This window comes from Excalfactoria chinensis, chromosome 7 (assembly GCF_039878825.1).
Source record: "Excalfactoria chinensis isolate bCotChi1 chromosome 7, bCotChi1.hap2, whole genome shotgun sequence".
NCBI classification, from domain to species: domain Eukaryota; kingdom Metazoa; phylum Chordata; class Aves; order Galliformes; family Phasianidae; genus Excalfactoria; species Excalfactoria chinensis.
Genome location: NC_092831.1, coordinates 11,424,829 through 11,451,102, shown reverse-complemented (window position 1 = coordinate 11,451,102; position 26,274 = coordinate 11,424,829). Strand labels below are relative to the sequence as shown.

General features: G+C 37.4%; 1 protein-coding gene across 1 annotated transcript in view; it reads right to left on the bottom strand.

The window, feature by feature from the left end:
- CNTNAP5 (contactin associated protein family member 5) overlaps positions 1-26,274 on the bottom strand; it is a 250,326-nt gene that overhangs the window by 167,947 nt on the left and 56,105 nt on the right. Inside the window, exons 2-3 of the mRNA XM_072341043.1 lie at positions 23,460-23,570; positions 18,265-18,458 (exon numbers count right to left, since the gene is read on the bottom strand). Coding sequence (XP_072197144.1) covers positions 18,265-18,458; positions 23,460-23,570 — 305 coding nt within the window. The remainder of the gene's footprint in view (positions 1-18,264; positions 18,459-23,459; positions 23,571-26,274) is intronic.

Sequence of the window (26,274 nt, the reverse complement as noted above, 5' to 3'; positions counted from 1 at the left end):
TGCAAACAATTGCTAATAGCGTAGCTGGAAAATCAGTATGCTTGGAAGCAGAACAGGATACTTCTTGAAGGGATAATGGTACACTGTCAAAAGCTCATATCAAAGACAGAGTAGCTAATTAGCTCAAATAAAGATTCAGCGCTCCACCAAGTTATCATTTCAAAACATGACGTTCATGAATGTAATCTAGAGAAAGCAGGAAGTAAAGACCTCAGTATAAACAAATTTCTAGTGGTGGGTGAAAGAATTTTTCTGCCAAGAGCCAGTAATTCTTTTTTCCTCAGTCTGCAAAGCCTAGCATTTTAATAGCCCAGATGAATAGTAACATTTGGCAGTTTGAGAAGGCAAGGTTGAATTCATGTTAATTTCTATCTGAAAGTATTTGTTTACCCTCTGCTTTGTTCTGGGTAATAAACACACTGCTGTCCTGGGTGATAAAAGGTCAGGTTCAGCTCTGATCCCAAGGATCCTTATGTGTTTCTTAAGGCTGTCTGACAACTCAGATCATTACAACTAAGAATAACATTACTGCTACAGCATGTTACTTTTGAGAGTGTCTGATGGTCTCGAGAAGATGAAGTGTACTTCATGGACACCTAGCAAGAATGCATTATAAATCCAGACCTACATGAATCTGGGCTAAAATTCAAGCTAACTTCCTAAGGTCATGCAGCAGTAATCCGTTGCAGAGAAGAATATTAATTTGAAAGTTGGTGATTAGCCAGTAGTGATGCGGGAAAACTGAAGGTCACAATTTCACCCAGAAAGCAAAATTAAATGAGTCCCTAATAGTCTCCAGGACATGTCAAAACGTAAAGAGAGAGAAAAATATATACATATCTATTAAAAATTACAAATAAAAGGTACAAAGTTCAATTGTAAAGCTTAGAATGTTTGTTATCTAAAGGGAATAGTAAGGAACTATGTGGAATTCTTGATTCATTGTTTACTAAGAGGACTGCAGGACTACATACTAAGAGGTAAATTCATTACCATACTGATGAATATAAGAGTCAGCATGTAACTTAGAATACTTAGGATTTCAGATAAGCTTAATGTCTTTTCAGCTCAGCAACTGTTTTTCTTCTCAGCAACCGTTTTTCTTCTCAGATTTCAAAGACAAAAACAAAGAAAAAACTCAACAACCATGCTTGCAACTCAAAAATATAAACCATATTATAAAGCTGTGTTATCTATTTATATATATCTTACTATATTTGATCTTTTGGAGACAAAGTGAATAGCAATACACAGCAAACAATTTATTAACATCCATGCACACAACATGATCTTGGACTCTGATTTAGACATCTAGGCAGAACACTTCTTAGGTCCTCCCTGAAGAAAATTCACAGTAGATAATTCTTGTGTGACTTTTTCATGGCAAGAAACAGCTTAAAAAGTAGACAAGGCTGAGTTCAAAGTAGTGAGAGTTTGAGTCAAAACTGACATTAGAAAGAACAAAAAGAAAACCAAAGTTACTGACAATGTTTGAGGAAAGCAATTACGAACTAAACCAAGACCTATCAGTACACGAACAACATTATTCTCTATGCATGTCCAAACAGTTCTCTGAAGTCTTGCTCTTTGTGCAGCAGGTGCACAGAAGTCTTAACCATTACTAGAAAATTGAAGAGCTCAAAGGACTAATAAATCCTGGAACTGTCAAGAACCCTTTCTTCTTCTTTAGTGAATCACAGACTCTAATGTCCAATACAACAGACAGAAATGAGAGCTTTACTCACAGCTTTCGCTCTGAATGCAACAGTGGACCAGAGTTATCAGTTGTATCCTGAAGGCAAAGGAAAAACCATTCTAGATTTGAAAATGTATCTTCCAGATTAATACAGAGAACTAAGCTTGAAGTAGTGAAAATTTTCTAATTTTTTTCTTATTTTATTCCCAAAAATTTGAGTTCATAATATTTCTTACAGGACTGGCATGATAGTATTCCCTCTGCTACTTATCAGAGGTAGCATTCGGTATATTTTTGTCTGCAGCACATTAATGCTTTGTATCTCAGTACAAGTAAAGCTACTCATATAATAGTAAATAAAACCCCTACAATAAACTATGGAAATTACATCTAACAAAACTTTACAAGTAGGACTAAATAACAGAAGTATTTCTGCTCCACTAAGAGGAGTACAAACAAGAAATTAGAAATGGAAGGAGAGAAACAAGAAGAGCTTCTACAAAAGGAGTTTTGCCAGTGTCTAGAACTAGAGAATATAACCAGTTGGTTTGAGCAAGCACTGCAATCTGCACATCTCTGCATAAACCAAAGACCTTCATTTACATGATCTCTCCTGTGCCCCCAGTAGCACAGATTCTGTTTAAACACTTGCAGTTTTCTTAGCTTTTATCTTCATATTCAAGTTAGAAATCTACCAAAAGAGCAGACTCAGGACTATGGTGCTCTGCCTCATGGTACTCTGCTTATGAAAAATATTGAGAGATGAGAAAAAATTTCATCAGATTTGTTACCTTACATCTACTATCTTACCTGTATGCAAGTAGTTATAATTTTATGTTAGCTAAGGTATTTTGCTGTTTCACTTCTCTTCTTACAGCTCAACATGCCACAGAGACCCTAGGAATCAGTATTTGCAGCTCGTTTTTAAAGAAAAGGTCACATGTACAACACTAACTTAATCCCAGTTCACACATGGGTTAAATTCCCTTTGTTCCTAACTCTTAAATGTCAGCCAGCCCTGCTAATTAGAAAACTTAAGTGTCCAAACTCCCACACCTATTTTATTAGTCTCTGCCTCTTCCTGAGAAGTACAAGGGAACGAGTAACCATGAATGAGATAAATACAGAATAACCATTAAAAACGGTTTTGTTTCCTTTGCTTAAAAAATATTCTTACCTACAACCCAGGAACTGAGGTGCTCCTGGAATCCAGAGGACAAAGAGTATAAATGGCGGCTCAGGATGGTCTGAACAGAAAAGTAACTTCCATAGAATAACTCTGAAATTTTGTACAAGCTCAGGAAACTGAGATGCTGAAGGACACAGCTGCAGCTCCCACAGCAAGAGGAACAACAGAGGAAACCCATTTATGCTGCTTAGTAAAACGTAGATGCATTTGCTCAGACAACAAGTGACTGAGTGGGTTTAACAAGCAGGATAATAGCTCAGGATGTCATTTTGATCTGAATACATAATTAAAGGGGATCAAGAAAAGGCTCAGGTTTAGAAGTGGCCTTGAATATCTGAAGCCTAATTAAGATTGATTTTGCCAGTCACTGCTCAGAACACGAGGCTTCTGTTTGCACTCTGCTTCCAGTAAAATGTGTCACCTGCTTAGACATTAGCACAGCTTCTATATACACTGCCCCTATAGAAAATACAATGGGTTCAAGCCTGGCCTACAATAGTTACATACAAATCCTATGGGTTGCTATCCCTTAGCTTCAGATTACTCATGACAAGTGCAATCAATAAGGCTTGTTAGCCTGAGGCTCAGAAGGGCTGTAATGTTTTTGTTGTGTTTTGGTGGTTTTTTGTATCTCAGGCTCTGTGCATAATGTGATAGGGCACTGAAGAGGCACAGATGAAGCATTTTGTTATTTATGACAATATCAATCAATGCCCTCTATTACTAAGTGAATTAAGCAGTGCTGCAATAACTGACTTTTCTTCTGTAACTCTGGGTTTTAAAAATTGTATAGGAAAGTGATATTGATCTGCCTAAGTCTACTGCTTTTCCATTACAATTCTTCCATGATGGAACAGAGTCTCTTCTACTACTGCCCCAAAATTTATATAACCATAAAATGAGATTCATGTAAAGACTTTGAACAGATTTAAGCCTTTGAAGTTCAGAACTATATTTCTAAACTTCCCAGGTAAGTATATGGTTAACCCAGGAGACTCCTCAGCTCTTTGACCACTTAATCCGGAAATTCCCCAGTTTCCTACAGTACTGTTTCTATGCACACCCAGACTTGTGAGTGCAAGCAGTGGCACGTTTTGCTGCTACCTAACCTAATAACAACTGAATGTATGAGTACCACTAAGTACTTTCTAACACTATTATCACCCTGGGTGCCATTACAAACTTAAGCAGCCAGGAGAAAAAACAGATACCTGAAGTGTTACCCTCAACTGGGCTGAGGCCAAGACTAGCTCTGCATTTCATACAAAAAGCTGTGCCGCTGACCCATCGTTCCCCCACTTTGCTACTGCTCCTGATGGCCATTTCATTCTGCCTCAACAGGCCAGAAGACAGGAAAGAAAGAGGTAACCAAACACAGCTCTGGGACAAAGCCCCTCACCTTGCCATGGGAAAGCCTCAACAAATGAAGCACGCACTGTGGATCAGATGTACTTCCAGCACAGCAATGCAGCAGTGATGCTTTGTTCCCTGAAGGTAGAATGTCAAGATCTGGAAGAATGGCCCAAGGTAGGGAGAAGTGTATGGCTGCACACAGATGACATTATACGAATACTAGATTTTCAGATTTCAAACACCTCTACAGAGCATAGGAAGAATTTAGCCTATCTGTCAAATCTGAATTATGATGAATTTGTTCACAGAACCACATGCTTGAAAGCTAGTTACGTATAATTGGGCCAGGAGGATAGTGATTAACATATGATAAAGAAACATGTCTAAGCAGAGAATTTAAGACAAAATGATAAAAGGCAGACCCATGGTTTGCAGTCTTTGGACCAGGGCTGCTAGACATCTAGGCCTGATGGTGCTGATACTTCACCAGCAGCACTATGATTTTGTTTCTAATTACTCTGCCTGCTGCCACCCAAGCAAAGAAACCCTCTGGAACCATTTGATGCTGCATTAAGTTTTGTGCCTGAATATATAAGGGCCCCTAGAGGGCAGCAAGAGGATCATGCAAGAGCCAGCATAAGATAAGCAGCTTGCCTGACTACCAGTGCTCAAATAGATAAAGAAAATACAGCTATTGTACATAAAGTACAGTTAGACTACAGTAAGCTATTATCATTATGTTAAGTGATTGTGTTCCAGTATGTTAATGGATTCTGGGATTAAATAAAAAAAAAATAAAAATCAAATAAAATACAGGAAAGTGTCTTTCCACTGATTTTCTTCTTTTTGTCCCCAAAAACTGCAAGACAAAAATCACCTAAGTCCAAACTGTCAAGATGGTAGAAATTTGACAACCCAATTGGGGAATAAAAATCAAAAGGGAAAGAAAAAAAGAAAAAAAAAAAAAAAAAGAAAATCTAAGGCTTTGAAAGAGAGATGGAGCTTATGGTAAAATTGTCACAACCAGGTTTGCACAAAATGTTTTCCATCTATTTAATACTTCGTAACACTACAGAAACAGCAGGAAAGCTTGAGCATAAAACTCAGTGTGTGATTTGGCCATACACCTGAACATCCACCAGAAGATTTTCAGTGCATCCCTTTCTTTCCACTTGTCAAAGCCAGGAGTCTCTTTTTGGAAAGTAAAGCGGCTGGGACAACATATTTTCTGTCACTTGCAAAGGTAAAAAACAAACAAACAACACCATACCTTATAATAAAATGGCTCTATATATGGCTTTGAGGCCATTAAAACAGCATGTTTTGCACAAATGACAATACTGGGATGGATACAGATACACAGAAAGGCTTTGGTAGTCATGGAATCAAATATGAAAGCTGGAGCTTCTGAATTCCATCTAATTTTATCACTAAACATTCAACTTTTACATAGATATAGACATTAAAAAAAAGTGAAGTGTTAATATGCTTGTCTTCATGTAAACAATGAAAATCTCCAAAGTGATTGAGGTATCTTCTGTGACTCTTCTGTGTGAAGATATTTATTATAACAATTGCTGTGCACACATTGGTCTGTGTGCATGCATGTGTGTGTTTGGCATTTTTGTTTGTTTGTTTTAAACCTGGATTAAAAAGCCATTGCAATTGATCTTATGAATTCCATTAGTAGAAACCCCTTTGATTTGGTACATGCAAAAAGAAGAAATTTGCTTCTTTCCACTTGCCCTTTTTACAACCAAGTTTATGAAATAAGAGTCTTGTCAAAAACCAAGAGTATAAACCAATTACAATAAACAGCTAAGCTGTGAATATGTAAAATCAACTGATCACTGCATAATGATTGATACTCATGAGGCTACAGTAAGAATGTGGCAGCAGACCCATCGTTATTTTCAAAGTAATTATAAATCATCATTGTCACATTCTTGCAGGCATGGCTGGATGAATGCCACCTGAAATTCCGCTTTCTATCTCTCTGATTTGCTTCCCCACTCTCCCACACATTTTATTTTTACATAATAAACATGCACACCTGCTCAGCATGTTTGCCAGTAACTCTTCAAACCTGTCTTAAATATCTGTAAATCTAATTTCCTAAGATTATTCCTTGCAGATCACCATTTCCATTAACGCTTGTAATGACGTACGCTTTACCACATACACACATCTCAGGCTGAAATAGCACATGTAATTTACAAAGCTGTAACCAAACGTCTGGGATAATCCAAATAAGGATAATACATATAGGTACTATTATAACCCTTCAAATAGCAATATTTAGCACTAAAAACTGACCTCCAGAGAGGAAAAAAAACAGAGTTGAGTGGAATGCAGTAAGAAGTCCAGGCCTTACTTCACTGGAAAGCATTGCCACAAGTCTTTTCTTAACAGCAAAGCAGCAGATACGCAGTTGCTTCTAATGAGTCTGGCCAGCCACACAATGTAGTAAACACTTTAGATACAAATGGGCAGCAAAACTATTTTCCAGATAAAGAGTAAAACAAGGTTCATGGCAAATGAGAGAAGCAAGCAGCTTTCAAGTTCAGGAAGTACATAATTTTAGAACCCTCACTCTAAAATATGTGAAGTTCAGTACATGATTCAAGGTCTCAGGTGAAATCCTGGTTCAAATGCTTTTTGAACTCCAGCAGTTTGGTGCCATGCCCACCACCCTCTGGTGCAGAACCTTGTCCTGTCTCCCCACCTGACTCTCCCCTGACACAGCTCCATGCCATTCACTCAGGCCTTGCTGCTGCCACCAGAGAGCAGAGCTCAGCACTGCCCCTCGCCTCCCTGGGAGGAGCTGCAGCTGCCATACTGCAGTACCCAGAGCTACACCCAGTGCTGGAGATGAGGTCACACAGTGCAGAGTGGGTCAATTCCTCTCTCCACCCAGTAGCAATGCTGAGACTGATATATTCCAGGGTACAGCTGTCCCTCCTGACTGCCAGGACACACCACTAACTCAGATTCAACTCATGTCAATCAATGCCCATAGACCCCTTTCCCATGGGGCTGCTCACCAACCTCTTGGCCTCACTCCATACATGTATGCAGGGTTGCCCCATCCCAGGTGCAGAATCCTGCACCTGCTCTTTTAAAATTCATGCATTTTTTTGTGTGTACGGATTTACAACTCCCCAAAGGTTCCGCAGACAGCAAGATGGGAAAGTGCAATCTGAATGCTTCCTCCTCACTATAGTAACCAAATCTTGAGGTTTATTGCCAACAAGAAGCTGCAACATGTAAATGTGTCAATCATGAACTACATGACTGCTATACAAATCACAATGACTAGAAATTTTCTAAATCATTCTACTAGGACAGTTTCTGCTTTGGCTGACTAAACTTTGCTATGGTTTCTTGGGTATAATTTGTAAATACAATGTGCTCTTTACACAAGTCAACTGCATACTTCAGTGGTCTGCACTGACAAAAAGGAGTAAAAAGCTTAGATCATTTCCCAACTCTGCTTGGACATTACAGGTTGCTTTCAATACTAAAAACAAGGAAGTTTTGATTTTTCTCTTGCAGAAAGCAAAACCAAGAGAGGACTACATTTAACGCTGCACTGGCTACAATTCTTCTGAGTAAATCATTTCTGCTCCCATTTGTGTTTATGATCTTGTAACATGAAACAAATGGAAACTGGAAAGTTTAAAGCGAGTGCTTATTAAAGAACATATAACGGGTACACATAAAAGACAATTTTTTACACTGAGTCAAAAACCAGAAGCAAGGAAAGCTACCTGTTCTAAAGACATGCAATGAATATAATGATTGATGTCTGAACAATCATTCTATTGCTAAAGAACTTGAAAGGCATGAGAGGTAGAAACTTTCCTTAAATTTCTGAAGAACAGAAAGACTGCTTTGTTGAGGAGGAAAAGAAATTGAAGTGCGCTCTCTCATTTGAAGAGAAAATCTTTTCCCTGAAGAACCAGTTAATTGCAAAAGAGTAATAATTGAAGGATATCCTTCAAAGAGGATGGATCTTGCTATTGGCTCCCCTGACTAAATTGTATCTGTATTTACTGAGTAATGAACTACTGAAGGCTTTTCAGTAGAACTATTTCTATTTGCTTTTCCCCTCTCTTTATTTTTTTAAACTGAAATCCAAACAAGGAAGCTAAGTGACACTCACATAACTCACAGTTGTTATCATTAAACAACGCTGCTAGTAGAAATATTTTGGCCACCAGGCTCATATCATGACTGGCATCCAAATAGTGTCAGGTATGAAGGACTTGAAAGGGAGAGCTGAATAGCTGTGGACCAGCACTGCAATAGAAAGTGAACATCAGTGCCCAGAAACTACCAAGAAAATACAGGCTCGAGTCTGACTTGAAAAACATAACGGTGCTCACTTTAGACATTTAGAAGTCTCCTGATGACAACAAGACAGTAAAGTAGAATTAGAAAAGCTAGATCCAGAAGTCAGACTGCAGTTTTCTTTTGATGCTGCTATAAAACTCTCACCTTGCAATCTCAAGGCACTTATTATCCCCCCCACATCACACATCCCCCCAAAAAAAAGAGATTTGAAAGCATCAGTCAAAATCAGTTATCATCTCAGTGACATCAGAGAGGACCTGAACCTCAGATTTGCAGGGATTTATTGAAGGAGATTATACAGAATTGCTATACTCTGCCAGAATAACTCTAGTCTTCAAAACAGTTCCGAGGTGAAGGTATAAAGTTCTTTCTGGATCAGCTTTATTAAGTGAACTGGTGCAATATCTGACTTTCCTATCAGAACAGTGACCCACCTGAAACAACTAAGAAGCATTTCTTAAACTGACATCTAATTTACAAATATACATTGTTGTTAACAAAACAGTCACAGTATTTCATGTTTAGTTACCAAAGGAAGATGGTCTTCCCACTTAATTTCACCAAAGCCTACCAAACCTTGACAAAGGAAAAGAAGAATCTTCTTCAGAGGAGTCTTTTTGATTCTTATCACTTATGCAGATGTCTACATATTTGGATTAAAAATATGTGACTCATATTAACTGTTCCCTTAGTAAAACTGCTTGACTTGGTTTTATTCCTGAGCTGAATCTCATCTCTCCTCCAAGCTGTAAAGGTATATATATGCAATTTTTATAGTATTTTCAGGATTTTATTTGTGCCCCCAACTCATGAATATTTATTCCCTGAAGAATGAAGTTTAAGGATTACTCTCTATCCTGGTTTGCTCACTTTTTGTTAACTCCAGAAACGAAATCTGAATGTTGCAGAACAGGCATATGCAGCTCCCTAAAAGCATCAGATACATACTAGAAGTTTCACTGTTAAGTTACATTTCAAAGGAACACGGTCAGGCTTACGTATTCTGCTGATAACAATATTTGTTCCTAGTGTTCCTCTAAGGAATTTATCTCCTTCCCCACTCCCATGACAAATAACTTTGAGAATAAAATCACAATCAATGTAATGACCCTCCAGATGAAGGATGATTAGTGTCTTGTTTTGTTTCTAAGTATTTCTCATGAAATACATTTAGAAGCCACTGTAACAATGTGAAACATACATCACACATTCAGAAAGGCAACATATTAGAAGAGCTGTTCTACACTAAGAATGATGATGTTTTTTGTTTTTTTTTTTTCTTTTAAAATACTGATACTCTCTCTAATCCTTTGTTTAATTATGAAACATATCTAATAGAATATATTAAATATTTTTATTTTCCTTGTATTAGGGTAGGAAGGAAAACCTACAAAGAGTGTATTTCCAGCACTAACTTTAACAAACATCCTAAAAAGTATATATACAAATATTAAAATGAATATGCACAAATAAATATACTTTATTATCTCAGTGTCCTCCCTATAAACCCTCCAGGCCCTTGCATGATACCTGACTTTCTATTCCCCTGCATCACCCTCTATCCCCTAAATACAGTTTATGTTGAAGAGATGTTTCTGCTAATGCATCCCTTTTTCAGAAGTATTTTCAGAAGCCTTCTTGCTTCAGTTGGGAATCTAGTGGTAGGAAACACTGACTCTGTTAACTCAAAATAGGATAGAAATCCGCTAACCACATAAATAAGAAGTGAATGAGCAGAGGTAGAAGATCCTTGGTTTTTGCTGGTACTTACTGAACAAGTAACGTAACAGATTTTTATTCTCACTTTATGTGTTGAAGCTTTGTCCATCAAATACAGCTCTGTTTCCATCTCCCTATTCTTCTGTCTCAGCTCCCTTACAAATATCATGCTAATTTTTTCATTTCTCCCTCCAAGACATCCACCAGTTTATTATTATGTCTTAACAGGAAGTCTGATGCCTATAACACCACATTCCTTTGCTTAGCTAATATTCTGATGTTTAGCATCAATAAAATTCCAGGCCTAGAGTGGCTTGCAATGACTTGTTTATAGCTTAGCTCTTATTACATGTCATTTTGACTAGCCACAAGCAACAGGATTCCACTTCTGTTCATGAGCTTCTTGTTACAGGAATAATCCAAAGTTTAGAAATAGGTACAAACCTATAGCAATTACTAAAGACCCAAACATTCCATGTCAAAGTGAGAAACTGATAAGGTAGATAATTCTTAAGATTAATCAAATTAGGTGAGAATCAGTAGAAGCAGCACAATTTTCAGCAGCAGAACAAGCCATGCTATTTTATAGCACAGAACAGTAAAGAAAGAACAGTCAGAAGACAAGAGTTTTAAAAACAAATGGATGCTTGGAAAACTAGACCCATTCTCATTCGCCCCCAGAAACACCAAAAAACTGGAAAGAAATTATCCCGATCCAGGCTCTAGAAATATATTCTGTACTGACTAATGGTGCTATTTTCTGGAGTTTTTCTTTCAAACAAACAAGATATTCCATGAATAAAGATCCCACTCTCTTCACACTACGGACTCCACACAAATAACTGCCAAGGATGTCAAGTGCTTCTCCTTGTGCATTTCACCATCATCTGGCTGCTACTCAGCAACACAAAAAGTAAGCAAGCTTTTTGCCTTAGAATCATTTCATTTGGATTTAAACAGGCTTTTTATAATGATAAAAACTCCAGATCTCATTACCAACCCCAGAAGCCACTCAATCCTGATTAATATGACCCAGAAGGACTATGGAAATTAGCATAGACTTCGCTGAGAACACTGTAGCAGAAAAATATTTGCATACTGTATTCTGTAAAGGCTCTTTCTTGGTTGAATATGTATACATGCAAACTGGCTATGGAAGCAATTGAAGAACTCAGGTAACCTCTCTGCACAGCACCGCAGTCAATCCAACTATTATTGTTTCAGAATGGCTTTGAGCTGTGGGTGGATCAGCTTTAGTGCTTATCCCTGGGATGCTTTTATTTGGCTAATCTTTGTAAATTGTTTGCTACAAACAAATTAATGATGCATCCTCTTTTAGCAAAACAGCTTTACTGTTCGTTTTTTGCTCTATGTTGCTTTCTCATTTTAGTCTATTTGTAAGTGGTCATTTGCTCACCAGAGGTGAAAGTTTAAGTGGACTGAGACATGATTTGTTCCACATTCATTTATAATTTGTAAAGGCCCCTATTTATAGCTTTGCATGCCATAGAACATGATTTGCAAACAATAACGAGATTTGATCTACTGATACGGTTGAAATCCTTTATCTGAGAGGAAATGTCCACTGTTTATCACAATAGGCATCTTAGCACACTGCCACTAACATTTACTCTTCTTGGAAGCCGAGAAGGAAAAACAGTAGCTTGAGGATTATGGTAGAGAAATCTGCAGGTCCTTGGAGAACGCCAGTGTTTTAGGGCCAATCTAAAACAACCAGAACCACACACAACCCTCTTCGCATTCTGATCTGTTAAAACCAGCACCACAATCACACTGTAGTAGTATCAGGAGATAGCACTTAGCTTTGGAGAGACCAGAGTCTTACATAAAATAAGGGACAGAATCATAGAATTGCTCAGGTTGGAAAAGACCTTTAAGATCAAGTCCAACCACAACCTAACCAAACTACCCTAACTCTAACAACCACCCACTAAATGTAGAAATTAGAACCCAAGGGATGTTTCTATAGCATTTCTGAGTTAAACAGTTACAGAATAGGTAATTTTTTGGGAACATGTAAAGGAACAGGTTTAGGAAGTCAGTGATGAAGGCAATGACTGCACATAGCCATATTTCTTGCAGTTTCCTGGGTTAGGATGCCAGGTATCAAGCACAGAGAATTACTGGAAACATCTGTGATGGGCATTGTGCTAATACCTGCATTAAACTCTCTGGACTTCACCTTTCCCCACTTTTGAGAGAAAATGGTAATGGAAAAGAAAATAATTCATAGATATTGTTTTAACACCTGATTGCCTTACAATAATTACTATGTATTAAGGAGATTAAATATATCAGCATACCAGTACAGTGTGAAGCACTATAACAAGGCAAACTTGCTCTCTTATCTAAGCAAACAATGTAGGACCTGTCTTTACAACAGCTAGAATTTTGCTCGGATCCTGCTTGGAGGGCAGCAGGACTTGGAGCTAAAAGATACTTTAGAACAAGTCAGTGGAACTATAAATCTGACAAGAGGATTAATATTCTAACTGTGTTAACGATAATTAACTCACCAAAACAGTTCTACAATCGTTACCCAGCTACAGAGGAAATGGAAAAGTTTACAGCACTTCAATAGATTTATAAGCCAATTAAAAATGACCCTCCTCTAGATTTCATTAGAAAAGCCTCTGGTTCAGCAAAATCTCACACATGCAAGCAAGGGTTTTCCTGAGGAAAGAGGATGCAAAGGATCTTTATCACCTCTATTAAAGACTCTTCCTGCTTCCCTGAGAGTTATATATTCCTATATTACCCTTAGCCTCCTGTCACTCGTCAGTTCTCTCATAAGCACTTGCACGATGCGGGGCTGATGCTATAGCAATTCTTGATGCAAGTTTGCTGTATACCTTTTGTGACCAAAGTATCATTTTCCAGCACCACAAACACTCTTCCTTGTGATGTCATTGCTCCCTGTTTCCAGCCAAAGCCATTCCACTTCCTGTTCACAATGGAAGAGATTCATCAGCTAACAAAGAACTCCAAACCTGTGCTTCATTTGTGCAATTATCCAAACAGAGTATGGAGTATCTCCTTGCTCTCTATGCTATTTTCCTTTATGCTTATTACCTTTCCACATAGTTCAGTGGTTCTAATGTAAGAACCTGCTCTGACACTCTCAGAGCAGTCTCACTTCTTTTCCAATTCCACTATTTCTTTCAAAACAGCTACCAAATCACATCCCTTTACTCCTTTTACTATGTACATCTATGCATCCTTCCCCCAATTCCTTTGTATCTTCCTGCATAATTGTGTTTTTCAGCTTTGTACATAATTTCTCAATACAGATGGCATAAAAATTGCTATCTAAAAAGAAATAGTATTGCATCACAGCCCACAGCTTTGTCCCAGTAATATATATATAATTTGGACCAACTCAAGCTGTGGTGCATATGCAGGTAAAGTAAAATTCTGAATTATTCAACACTTAAAAACACTGGAAAATCATTTTCTTGTTACAAGTCATAAGATTTATGTTTTACATCTCCCAATCAATAGCTAGTGTGTCCACACACAGCTGATTTATCCATATTGAAAATATAATTATAAGCCTAGTTTGCTCTGAACCACAGAGTCCTTTTGTAACAAGATTATTTAAATACAAATGGGGTTAGAAAATTGGTTTTAAATGGCTAATCTGTCTTGTCTTCAACTCCAGCTGCAGAATTTACTAACATCATAAACACAAGCTGAGTGAAAATGTAAGAGGTTTTCCAATTCTCCTCAAGATCTGTCTATGCAGTGTTCCCATTAATGGTGCAGTTGATGGGAGCTGTATGAGTGCTTTGAGAGGAGGATAATATCCCCTGTAAGCCTTGCAATTTATTTGAAGAGAAAAGGATTTTAACTAGTGATACAGTCATATGAACTGGTGTGCAAACACCTGTCTTAACTGCAGCCCAATAAAGACCTTCTGTACCCAGGTCTCAGACACACTGAAGGTCACATACGCTACTCAGGTCAAAAGTATACTTACACTACTTAGTATACATACACTACTGTAGTAAGTAGTGTATCATACACTACTTGGGACAAAACCTATACACAAGTAGCTGAAAACTACTTGGGAGCATCACTTGCAATATGGAATATCACACATTAGTGAAGAAATTATCATGAAATTTTCATCCACAGTCAAATTTACTCAGGGATTTTGATAACTCCACCAAATGTGGCTGATCACCCATAACATGCAGTGGGAAAAGGCTGTGCCAGTAAACCCTACTTTGAGAGCACTACAGTAAAGGCAGCTAGTAATACCTAATACCTTTGGATCACACAGATAGGCTGGGAGAAACTGATGTTTCAATCTGACCTGCACAGAGAAGACATTAAGAATTCATGCCATTTTTATCCTAACAGTGTGAAGAAGGCACAAGACCCCACTTTCCTTTACTGATATGGAAACAAAAGTAAAGAGAAGCCTCACATTTCTACTGAGAGAAAAAAAAAAAAAAAAAAAAAGGTAACTCTCAAGTGTAATTTTTACACCCCTCTTCCCACTTCAATTAACAATTATTCTATCAGATTGGTTCCTAACAAAGCTTCACTACCTTCAAAAAACAAACAAACAAAAATTAATTTACCAGACCACTTAGGCCCCTCACACAGATACATAATTCCCACTTGCAACAGCAATAAATGACTAATTAGCAACAAGGAGTACTCAGTGAAAGGCATTCAGTAACAGCCACGCCTCAAGCACAAACTTCCAGCAATATGTAACAGCAACACCTGAAAGCTGTATCATGGACCCTAACAGGTCCAACCTATATCAATATTCCATGTCAGAACCCTCAAGCAATACTGGTTTAGATTTCAGAGCCCTTTCTGAGCCACGAGTCACAGAGTTGACCATGTGTAGTCTGAAACAGCACCAACCTCTGAAACAAAATATACATACACACAAAACAACTAAGGGGGTAGATAACTAGTACTTCTAGTTATACACAAAGTTTTAAGAAGGAAATTTTAAAGAACTTGAAATCCTAAGTGACACAGGGCATTGATTTATTGCTGTCTAAGGACAGGAGGAAAAAAAAGCCTCAGAGTTAAAGTTAGAAAGGGCAAGAGAGGTGGCAATGCATTTCCCACTCAACCATCTGCCATTTCTGATGTGGTATATTTTCACACTATCCTAAATTTTAACTTGCACCTCCTGTGAATGACATGTAACCTGGTGACTTGCCAACCTGCCCTGATGTAGGAGTATATTGCCTTGGATTTTACTTTGACAGACTACCCAGTCCCTCTGGCAACGGGATACAGATTCCTAATGCTTAAATTGGCTTTCTTGTGACACCACTGGAGGCTACCCTAGGGCACTCCTTTCCTATCCATGTAAAACAATCCTCTCCACTGTCCTCCCTTAAAGTCAAGGGCAACAGTTCTTTCTGTTAAAGGTGCGAGCAATGCAGAATTTCCCTTATAGCAATTTAACAGATGTTAAGGACAAGAGCACCATGGTGTTCATTTCATCCAGGGCTCTGCCTTTTCACAGAAGTAAGGCTGGATTCCACATACTTATTTTCTTCTTAGTTTGTAAAAAGCCCATAGGAAGGATTATCGCCAGTGAAACAGAGATGCTACAGAAAGTTGAAATTATAGATCTATACGTGCTTCTGAAAGCCTATACATGCTTTCAGCACACTAAGATGCTCAAGATCTATTTCCACTCAAAACAAGCTCAAATGTTTCAAGAAAAATTAAAAAAGGAAACATTTTCTCTTTAATTGAAATAAAAACTGTACAAGAGTAACCTGATTTTCATTAATTCCATGGGCAGGCATACAAACTCTTTATGTGCTAACGACACTTGCCAGTTTATGCAAACTATAGGATCTAACCAACCACGAAGTCAGTCCACTTTGGACTTTTACCATCAGATTTTTCCAACTGAGTCTGGTCTGAAATATATCCCAAAACCCATTCAGACATTCCCTCTGTCTTGGAATACAGAGCAAATGGCTCTTCTGGAATGGAAGTACACTATTGGCATGCATACTTAGTGTGACTTTTAGAAACCAGTGTTCAGGGAAAGAATATCCAAATCCTTCCCCTAATGTTACCTTCTCCCACAACCAAATTGTTTCGATTTTCCTCAACTACATACAAAAATAAGTATCTTCCTTTGTGGTTCCCATTACAAGAATGTATAAAAGTTATCTCACCAAAAAACCTACTGTAGCTGTAGAACTTGTGTCAGGATCCCTCCTGAATCAACTTCATGCCTGATCATTTAATAAGTAAAAGAGAGTTTAGGTCCTTCATAAATTCTGATTCAGTGTTAAATTCCTACTGGGCTTATTCTTATTCTTGCATGCAATATTGCTGCTAGATGAGAAACTCACAAAACTGAATCCATAGGGCATGAAGATTAGTGAAGTTTTACGTATTGTCTTCTCAAATTTCAACTTAAGGAGAAAGTTAAAAATAAAAGGTCAAGGGTTTCCAAAAAGGAGACAGACTGAAGAGCTGGATACATAATCAAAAATTTAAATTTAATATATAATTTAAACAAGTTACATAATATTACCAGAGAAGGAAGCATCGTTTAATGATACTGAGTCTGTAAAAATCTCTCTGTTCTGGATTTCAGACACCCAAGGGTAGAAGTCCAGCACCAGATTAAGCAATATCTATATTCAGTTGAGAATGAAAAATTAAATTTCATTGTTTTTAAACTTTTTTTTTTTAATAAGTATACCTATCTGGAGTGAAGTTAACATAATATAACTTAAGTGACATATGAAACAGAGCCACACTTGACGATTTTATGACCATCTCTGGACCAACATATCCTCTTAAAGAAAGGCAGCTTTCATTAGCTTTCCCTAAATCAAAGTACAACAAAACAAAGACAGCAACAATGCAATGGATCCTGAAGCCATAGAAGTTAACCTTTCTATACATGCATTCAAATGTCTGGAAACATACTCAACATACTCTTTTCCTGCTGATCCTCAACTCTCCCAACTCATCATCACTATGTTCTGGAAATAGAGTCTTCTTATGTAACAATCAAGATGTTACCACCCCCCTCCCCCAAAAAACAAAAAAAAAAAACAAAAAAAAAAACAAAAAAAAAAACAAAAAAAAAAACAACAGAACAAAAAACCACAACAACAAAACCAGAACCTTACTTGATCATCCTTATAATGTTCCCTTTTATTTTCATGAAGTGTATACTTCATTTAGTATCAAATACTGCCATGCTACCAAAGCCACTGATCATCACAACAGAGAATGCAGTACGGAGAAGACAGTACAACCCATTAAAAACTCACAATTCACATTTTCTATATTGTGTTTTAAACTTCTCCATTCACACCTGAGGTGGCACTGCTATGGCATGTATTCTTACCAGCTGCACCTGTTATGGCCACACATTAAACCTGCAACACAGCAAGCATGACACTTGCGTGAAAGCTTTAGGAAAAGCCTTGAGCACTCTCAGTACATCTGCTAAATCATCCTACAAGCCATGCTGCAGTTCCAACTCTCTCAAGCTAAGGAACAATTTACCACCCGCCTCCCCCAGCATGCGCTCTGTTGTTCTGACCAGCAAGTGTGCATAAAATTGAGTTAATTTCCATACTTCCCAGAGAAAGTACCTATGTGATTAGCCTCACTCAGCCTGGTGTGCCTGAACGAAAGCCAGCCAGGCACAGAAGCATGCAGGTCATTTCAAGTGTCTTGAGTATCCTCATAATTTGAAAAACAATGTAGTCCTGAGGGCCTAAATATGTATTACACAGTTGGCAACAAAGATCACAATCAGGTTATATCAAACCAGCCCCTAACATCATTCAGGTCTGCTTCCCTCACTGCTACTCTGCTTCTCTGATCAGAAACAGAAGCCATTTCTCTAAATTCCATATTGAGCATGAACCCGAAAATCTGAAAGGCATCTGGTGTTTACACCTACCCAGATGGTGTCATCTTTTCTGTACTGCTTCCAGTTGCGGCCGGTGTCACTGAACATCAGGGTGTAGCTGGTTACCCAGTCGGAGCTCCCATACCTGCCCTGGGTAGCGACCCCAACAATCTCCACTCTGTCTCCGAGATCAACCTGAAGCCACTGCTGCTCATTGGAGTCCAGAGGGGACCAGCCTCCAGCTCCTAAGAGAGATGGGATAAAGGCAACGTTGATAACCACGATAACTCAAGAAATTAAACCTGAGAAAGAAGTGTGTTACTATATCAGGTTGTTACAGAGGAGTCCTCTTCCTAAATGTAAAATTGTTTGCTCATGATTTTATATTAGAAAATACCCTGCTTTTCTCAGTTAACCAAAAATTTGTAAGGAAATCTGAATTGAAGATTTTAGGACATCTGTTCATTGCCAGCTAGAGAAAAGGTCAGTGCATATGGCACATCACACCAATAAATAAATAAAATAATCTTATCTTTTCCCTTGAGTGCTTCTACAGCTCTGGGAACGATGCCTAATTTCTAATTTGATATTTTCTCTTTTGCAGCATTCTGAAGGATGAAGGAAAAATGTTAGTTGTCTTGATGCATGCCCTAAGTATTGAAGAAAAACAGTTCAACAGGAGGTTGGTAAATGCACACAAATAATACACGGTAAAGCTAGAGAACATCTGATTGAATAACTGAAAGGAGTGCCTTCACACAGCAGAGCAGTCTCTTCTTCATACAAGCTGCACATTAAGTATACACATGAACATGTTGTTTGTTCTTTTAAAGTAAGCTACAAACAATTTGCAAGTTACCAACTTCCACTCTCCATTCCTGAACGGAGATTTTTGAAATCATGCCCACATGTAAGCTCACATTTTGAATCTCACATGTATCCCTCAAAATACCTGAATACCAACCCTCAAATTCTTCCAGAAGTTAAACAGGCACATGATCATGTTAGATCAACAAAACATGGAATGGCAAACATTGCTTCAATTTTAACACTTCACTCACTACAAAAAATGCGTGAGTATGATTAAAAAGGCAAATTTTTCCAGCTGGCAGTATGTTATCTCATGTTCTCTAGCTTATTCCCATACTTTTAAATTGTAATTTGTATTTCTTTTACATGTCTTCTACTTGCACATATTTATTCTCTATATAAACTCAGCATTCACTCCAGCCTTACAAATAAGTGAACAACACGACTACAAAAAACAGAGCAGCCATTTGTTCCAAAGTACCCAAGGCAGCAAATTTTCAGGCTGCCACTGCTTCAGCAACTCATCATCTTGCTTCACCACTAATAGCAAAGTCTACAATAGTAGTTTTGTGCAACTGCATTGAACAAAACTCCACCAGAAAGGAGAAATACTGTGTTGAGAATGAAGCATTAACAAATCTACACAAACTACAAGAATATTCCAAATATACACTTCCAAAGAAAAAAGTATCAATAAATGTTGGTTATAAACAGCTGGGTTTACCTTTATATTTTATTAACTGCTCTGTCTCAAAGCTGATCCCTGAGTATTAAAGTGAACTGAGATAAAGATCCATAAGTGTGGCTGATACCAAAGAACCATATTTCAATGATTTTGCCTTTTAAAAACATTCTTGATTTCCCTGGAGTACATTGGATTTGACAACCCAAAAGTGATTTTATGGAAGGTCTAAAGGTAGATATTAAAAGTCTCATTATTCATTTTGTTAAGATAGGATTTAGTCCCAATTCCTGAAAAAGAAGTGTACTTATTCCAGCTAAAACTGAATACGATGCCCACTTGGTGAGTACTCAGTGACTCAGTCTGCACAGCTCTACCAGAATGCTCCAGGGAAAACCCTGGTTTTGCAACCAAACCACCATGTACTGCTTCATAACGCCATGATTTTTTTTTTTATTTTTTTTCCATGACAACATAAATCTTAATATTGCCAACAATACTATTTTACTTGCCTAGAATACAATACTCCTCTTCCTGACTAGTCTATCAAGATCTAACCCGAGTATTAAATATTTCATCTCTCATTATCTGACAGTTTTAACCCTGTGCAGACACGCAGCTTAAAGAAGTCTAGAAGTCTCCAAGCCGAATCTCCTAACAATGCACTTTATATCTATTATTTTTTAATGCTATCTTGTGAGTATGGATGACAAGATTTACCTGCAACATAAAGTTGCAAAAACATTACTGAAGACAACATCCTCTGAATAGATACGAGCATAACCCCAGAGTTACTTTTCTGCAGTTGGGCATAAGGAAATCAAACAGGATCATACACATCCTTTATTAACAGTGTGGCATAAACATAAAATGGGCAAGATGTGGCATGGGCTACAGTTACTAAATCAGCATTTTTGTTTTTCAGGTATCCTGGAAAACACCAATGTAAGAAGATGCCATGTTATCTCTCCAGAGAGAGTGGGAAAGTATGATCATAGTACGTTTGGCACTTCACAATTTGATGTCTGAAAAGTAGGCCATTTCCCCATTCTGCCTACCAGATTTCCACTGGCATTCACGGGATTCCACACGTAGCAAAACAACAAGAAAATGGTCCAGTGTGGTAAGAATAAAACGTCCTAGGGGAAAATACCATGCCACAGGAACATATACTGTTCCATGTTCATACTGCTCCATGGCAACAAACTATAATACTGGAAAAATGAAAACGATGATCACATGGTTTCTCAGTTGGAGATCCAAATGAGTCCAAGAAATATTATCAAATAATTTTTCGAAACCATTTGTATATTTTGCTATAATTGTTCCAAAAAACAGCACTTAAGCCCACAGCTATGCAATCAATGCTCCTTGATGAACTTCTCAAGATGCCCATGCTTATTTATAACTTATTAACACGAATCAAAAGGAAATGTTCTTTTCCATCTCAGTGTCTTACAAACAGCTCAAATAGCTTTATGTTGTGCTACAGACTCTTGAACTTCCTGCTGAAGCTAAGTGCATTCCTGCTGCACAGTTTTACATTAATGCCCAGATCAAACACGTCTCGGCCATAAGACAAATTTCTTTTGACATTATGTATGTTTTATATTCCTATACATAATTGCCTATACTGACTACTCAAGCTGAGAGCTAATAGAGAGTTGGAAAAGCTGAGTTGATTGTAGCAATTTTCTTATTTTTTTTATTATTTATTTACTCTCAACAACATAACTGATTAATCCCTCTCATGGATAAGTAATATATTTCACATCTCAGAATAACGTTCACTGGAATTTTATTAACTGCTTCTACTACTACTACCAGTACAGATTTATCAGCATTTTAATTGAGCACTTGCAGGACTGCACACTAGGCTTTTCTTCTGTTATTTCTTCGTTTGTTTTGCGCCTTTGTGAGTTTTATTTTTTTAATGGCATATTCCACTGCTTTTTTAATACAGCTTTTCAATTGTTACCTTCTACTGAATCATCTCAGTGAATTGAAACATTCTGTATTTTGTAAATTCAACTTAACTTGGTGCATTTGTATTTATGTTAGTAAATAAATTTATATTAATAAATACATTTATTTGGATTTCTATCTTAAAGTACCATCACACACACCTGTGTTTTATCAATTATGAAAGAAAATAAAATGCATCAAAACACTGCAACATAACTAAAAAGGATTCTATTATTCCTCTAAATACTAATTCTTGCAAAGTTGTCTATTAAGTATCAGCCTAGGAAATTTCCCTCAGCTACCACCTATCGCCACTTCTTGCCCTAAATCATGCAAAGTCAGCTAGCATTACACCTGCATGTTTCTACAACAGCCCATGCAATAAAATAATTAAGCAATGTAGAATTCAAATTCTAGGTCCTTCTGCTGGGGTTAGCTCCTCAGTTACCAAATAAAACTTCAAAACATGAAACAGAATTTGCTTATATATCTGAAAGAGCTTCCCTGCTTAGAGCTCAGTTTCAGTATTCTCTTGTCTTCCTGTTTTCATAGCTTGTGTCCATAAACCACGTGTATCTTACTGATGTACATCTAAAGAACTATGATACATGACAGCCCATTACATGGCAAAACTACCTTAGCACACCTAAATTATAATTTATCTTTTCCTACATTAACTTTGCAATCCACATAAGTTTATCTTGGGCATTGTTAATATAATTTTAAGATTCAGTACACGCAGAGCTGAAATTGCAACAATATCGATATTGAATCTTTTCCTCTTTTCAGAAGACAAAATTAGTCATTTAAGCCGTGTTACGTAAGCAGCCTACTCATTATCTCAGCTATTGCTCAAGATAAAGGCAAAGCAAACCAAAATTCTGTGGTCAAAGTCTTCAAGTTTCCATACATCAGGCAACTATCGTATCACTGTTTACGTGCTGAGGATCTCTGGTTCAAGAGTTTAAATTTAAGACAGTAACTTCCATTTAGGACTTCTTCAACGATGTATCAACTCCCAATCTCTAGTGCCAACTATTTCAGTGAGATTCCTTTAGTATCCTCCTACAGACTTACCAAACTGTAACTTTCAATTAAAAGACACACTGCATAGATTGTATTTAAGTAGGAAAATTCTCATTTATTTTCAATTAAAGTCTCTCTTATTATTAACATACTAATTAGTGTTTTTAATAATTAAAATCATCCATAATGTCATAATACAGGGCTTTCCTCTAATTTGGGAATGAGAGCCAACGACCAAAGCCTACAACAAAATGTCAAACGATGTCCTAGATATTGCAGACTAATATCAAATTAGTTCCCAATAGTTTCACCTCATACATGAGCTCATTATCAGGGCCTCAAGCGCTCCATGTTGCAAATGCCTGCAAAGTTTCCTCATTCATTTTTAGTACTTCTGCTGAGCTGTGTAATCACTGAATTCCACTAGAACTTGCATATCTAGTTGTTACTGCCCTTAATAAACACCTACACTTCAGAACAAGTTCTCAAGACTAGTGAGCTTCAAGCTCTAAAAAAAAATCATGGCAAAATTATTCAAAAGCAAAATAACAACCCAAGCTTCCTACACAATTTCTCCACAATGAGAGAACTTCAAATACAGTATAAATTTTCTACAATAAAAGGAATGAATTGCTCCTAAATAAAGATCTCACAGAAGCTTAAGTTAACAGCACTACTCAAACTTGGCTCTGAATGCATTGCATACAATTATTTTTCATCACTGTGATTAGAATATTTCAGGCATTTCCCACTGCAACCTTACCATCTCGCCTGTTGAGCTTTGCAAAGCTGGGACTGTGAGTACTGAAGAACTCAGAAGAACTGGTAAAGGCTGATGAAGGTAAGGTAGATACCAACGTGCCATCACAATTATCTAAAATAAAGCAAAAAACAAGAATGTCAACTTCCACTATGTCAAGGTGGTCTATGTTTCTACTTAGTAGACAGAGATTAGAGAAGGATTAAATTTGCATGTAATCCCTTAGAATGAAGTATATCATCACTGTTGCATGCAACTGAAATTTATCTTCCAGACCAGAAGTCTGTTAGAACTGCAACCTGATGTAAACTGTTTTAAAATGCTATATACTTGAAAATGTTTCCCTTCAGAAAATGCAATTTTAAGATATACCTTCAACTTTAAGGCAGCAACTCTGGTTGCAAAAGCTACTGAAAGTACGCAGTAATGTCCAACAGACTTTATGTAACACCTCAGCTGTTGTGCTCAATAAAATATTTATCTACCAAGCAGGTATATAATGTAGAAGTTACAACTTCTTATTTCTGCATATAAGCAACACACACAAATACAGGACCTGGCCTTTCACAACACAAAAAAAAATCATGTCCTAAATTAGTTTTGCAAGTCAAATGAGTGGTCTGGGACTTCCCCCCCACCCCCTTCATATCCTCATCTGAGGACAAACACAAGGGTACTCGAACACAGTACAATCAAAATGTTAAGTCTATAATGTTTGAAGAAGAATGAAATCAGATACAGTAAATTTCTTTCCACATGCCATTGTTACATACGTACTCAAGAATACAGTGCAGGTTTTCAAAAGGGGATAAAAATTTAAAGAAATCAAAATAGACCCCCAACAGAACAAACCCATGGCTCACTTTCAACTGAACCTCCCATGGAAGGAACATGGACCAAATTACTGGACATGTCCTTACTGGACACGTCTTGCAAGCTAGCAAGATCTCAGTGATCACAGTGCTCCCAAACTCATAGATTAAATACTTAACTTGGAATGGGTGAGGAAGGGATGCATTATGGTACCTCATGGTCACAAAAGGTAAGGAATAGAAACAGATAGGACTTTACAGTTGTGACAGGAAATGTAGGAGTATCCAAAATTGTGTGAGTTGTTTCCGGTACAGAGCCAGATTACAGCTGAAATATTGCTCATCTCTTTCTGCAATATCTCTATAGAACAGTATGAATATTTTGTAATCAAAGTCCTTCCTCTATTGTAGGAGGGTCACTGCTTGCTTGCTCAGCAGGAGAGCAACACTGCTGGCTACCTTCAGCATCCCTGTGCATGCTGGGCTGAGGGACAGGCAGGAAACTTCCATCATGTCAACAGACTTCCACTAGAGGGGAAGAATAGGCAGCCTATGAACCCTTCTGTAGTAGGGACTACTCCTGTATCAGTCCACACATGCAAGTGAAACGAAACCATCTTACTAATACTCAGATGTGAGCTAACAAACATTATGATAGGAAATTCTTGAAGCTGCCAAAATTCTCTTTCTAAATTCAAGTATCTTTGATTGGGTCATTTAAATATATGCTGGATGTTTTAAAGACAAGAATTTCCATGAAACGAAAATAATTGTTGTGTAAAAGTAGGTGGGAATTTTATGTGAACAACAGCAGGAAACTGCTTGAAAATTAACTCAGTTCTACACTTATATACAGGTAAGTAGCTTTTAAAGAAAGTCAGTCCGTTCATAAAAAATAGAAATAAAAGAAGTGTTACAATACTGAGAAAGATGAGTAAGCTGAAACCTGCAGCTCCAAACAAGTGGTCAGAAAGTAGAAACCACTGGTGAGGACTGCTGAAAGAACATACAACACATGGCTCAAAATGCTGAAAATATTAGGAAAGAACGATTTTAATGCAACAGATTTCTCAGTATGGATTTTTATGCTGACAAATACATTGCAAAACTGATCTTCATGATGGATTGTAAGTAATATTAAACATAAATCCCATTGATATTCTGAAAGAATCGGGATGATATATTAGTTTTCTAAATGTGTACAAAAATAATACTCTGATGGATTAGCAAATAAGAGGGGGTGGCAGAAGTGGAAAACTATTAATACAGATTTAGTTACCGGCCCACAAACTGGATTAAAATATTTGATTCACTAGTTTAGAACTTAAGCCTCCCAACAACAGAACATGAACCACAGGCCAGGTTATGCGAGACGAGAATGAGTTCATGCAAAACAACGCAAGGGCTGATGAGAAATTCAGCCCACAAGGAGATAAAGAATGGCAGCTCTAAGAGATTTTGTCTAGCACATTTATCCCAGGAAAAGCAAATTAAGCAAACTTAGCACTATTTTATTAAAATATTCTAATTAGTAAGAGAAGGAAACATACATTTATTACACTTGGTTCTAAAAGTATTTTATTTAACACTACTCACAACTAGATTAAAAACAGGTCTATATCAAAATCAGTGTAACCAATATAATTCAAAGCAACCTGAAAATTAAAATAAGCCTCCTAAATTCACTATTACTTGTGACCTGAACAGCAGTTTAAATTAAGATGTCAACTACTAAATATATCAGCACACCAAACTCCCAGAAACGTCAGCATTCTATAAAATCTACCTAATGAAGAGGTTTAGAAACTCTTCAAAAAGAGGTTCAAAGTCCTTGTGCCATATCTACGTTAAGATAGAAGTGACAGCAGCCCTGTGTTTTCAAAAGGGACAAAAGGAAGAGTTTCTACACTGCCAAAGCGTTCATACAGCACCCAAGAGCAGGACAGTCTCCACCAGGAGAGAACCACATTAGTCTCTTGGTCACCCTCCAATAAACTTTTCCCTAG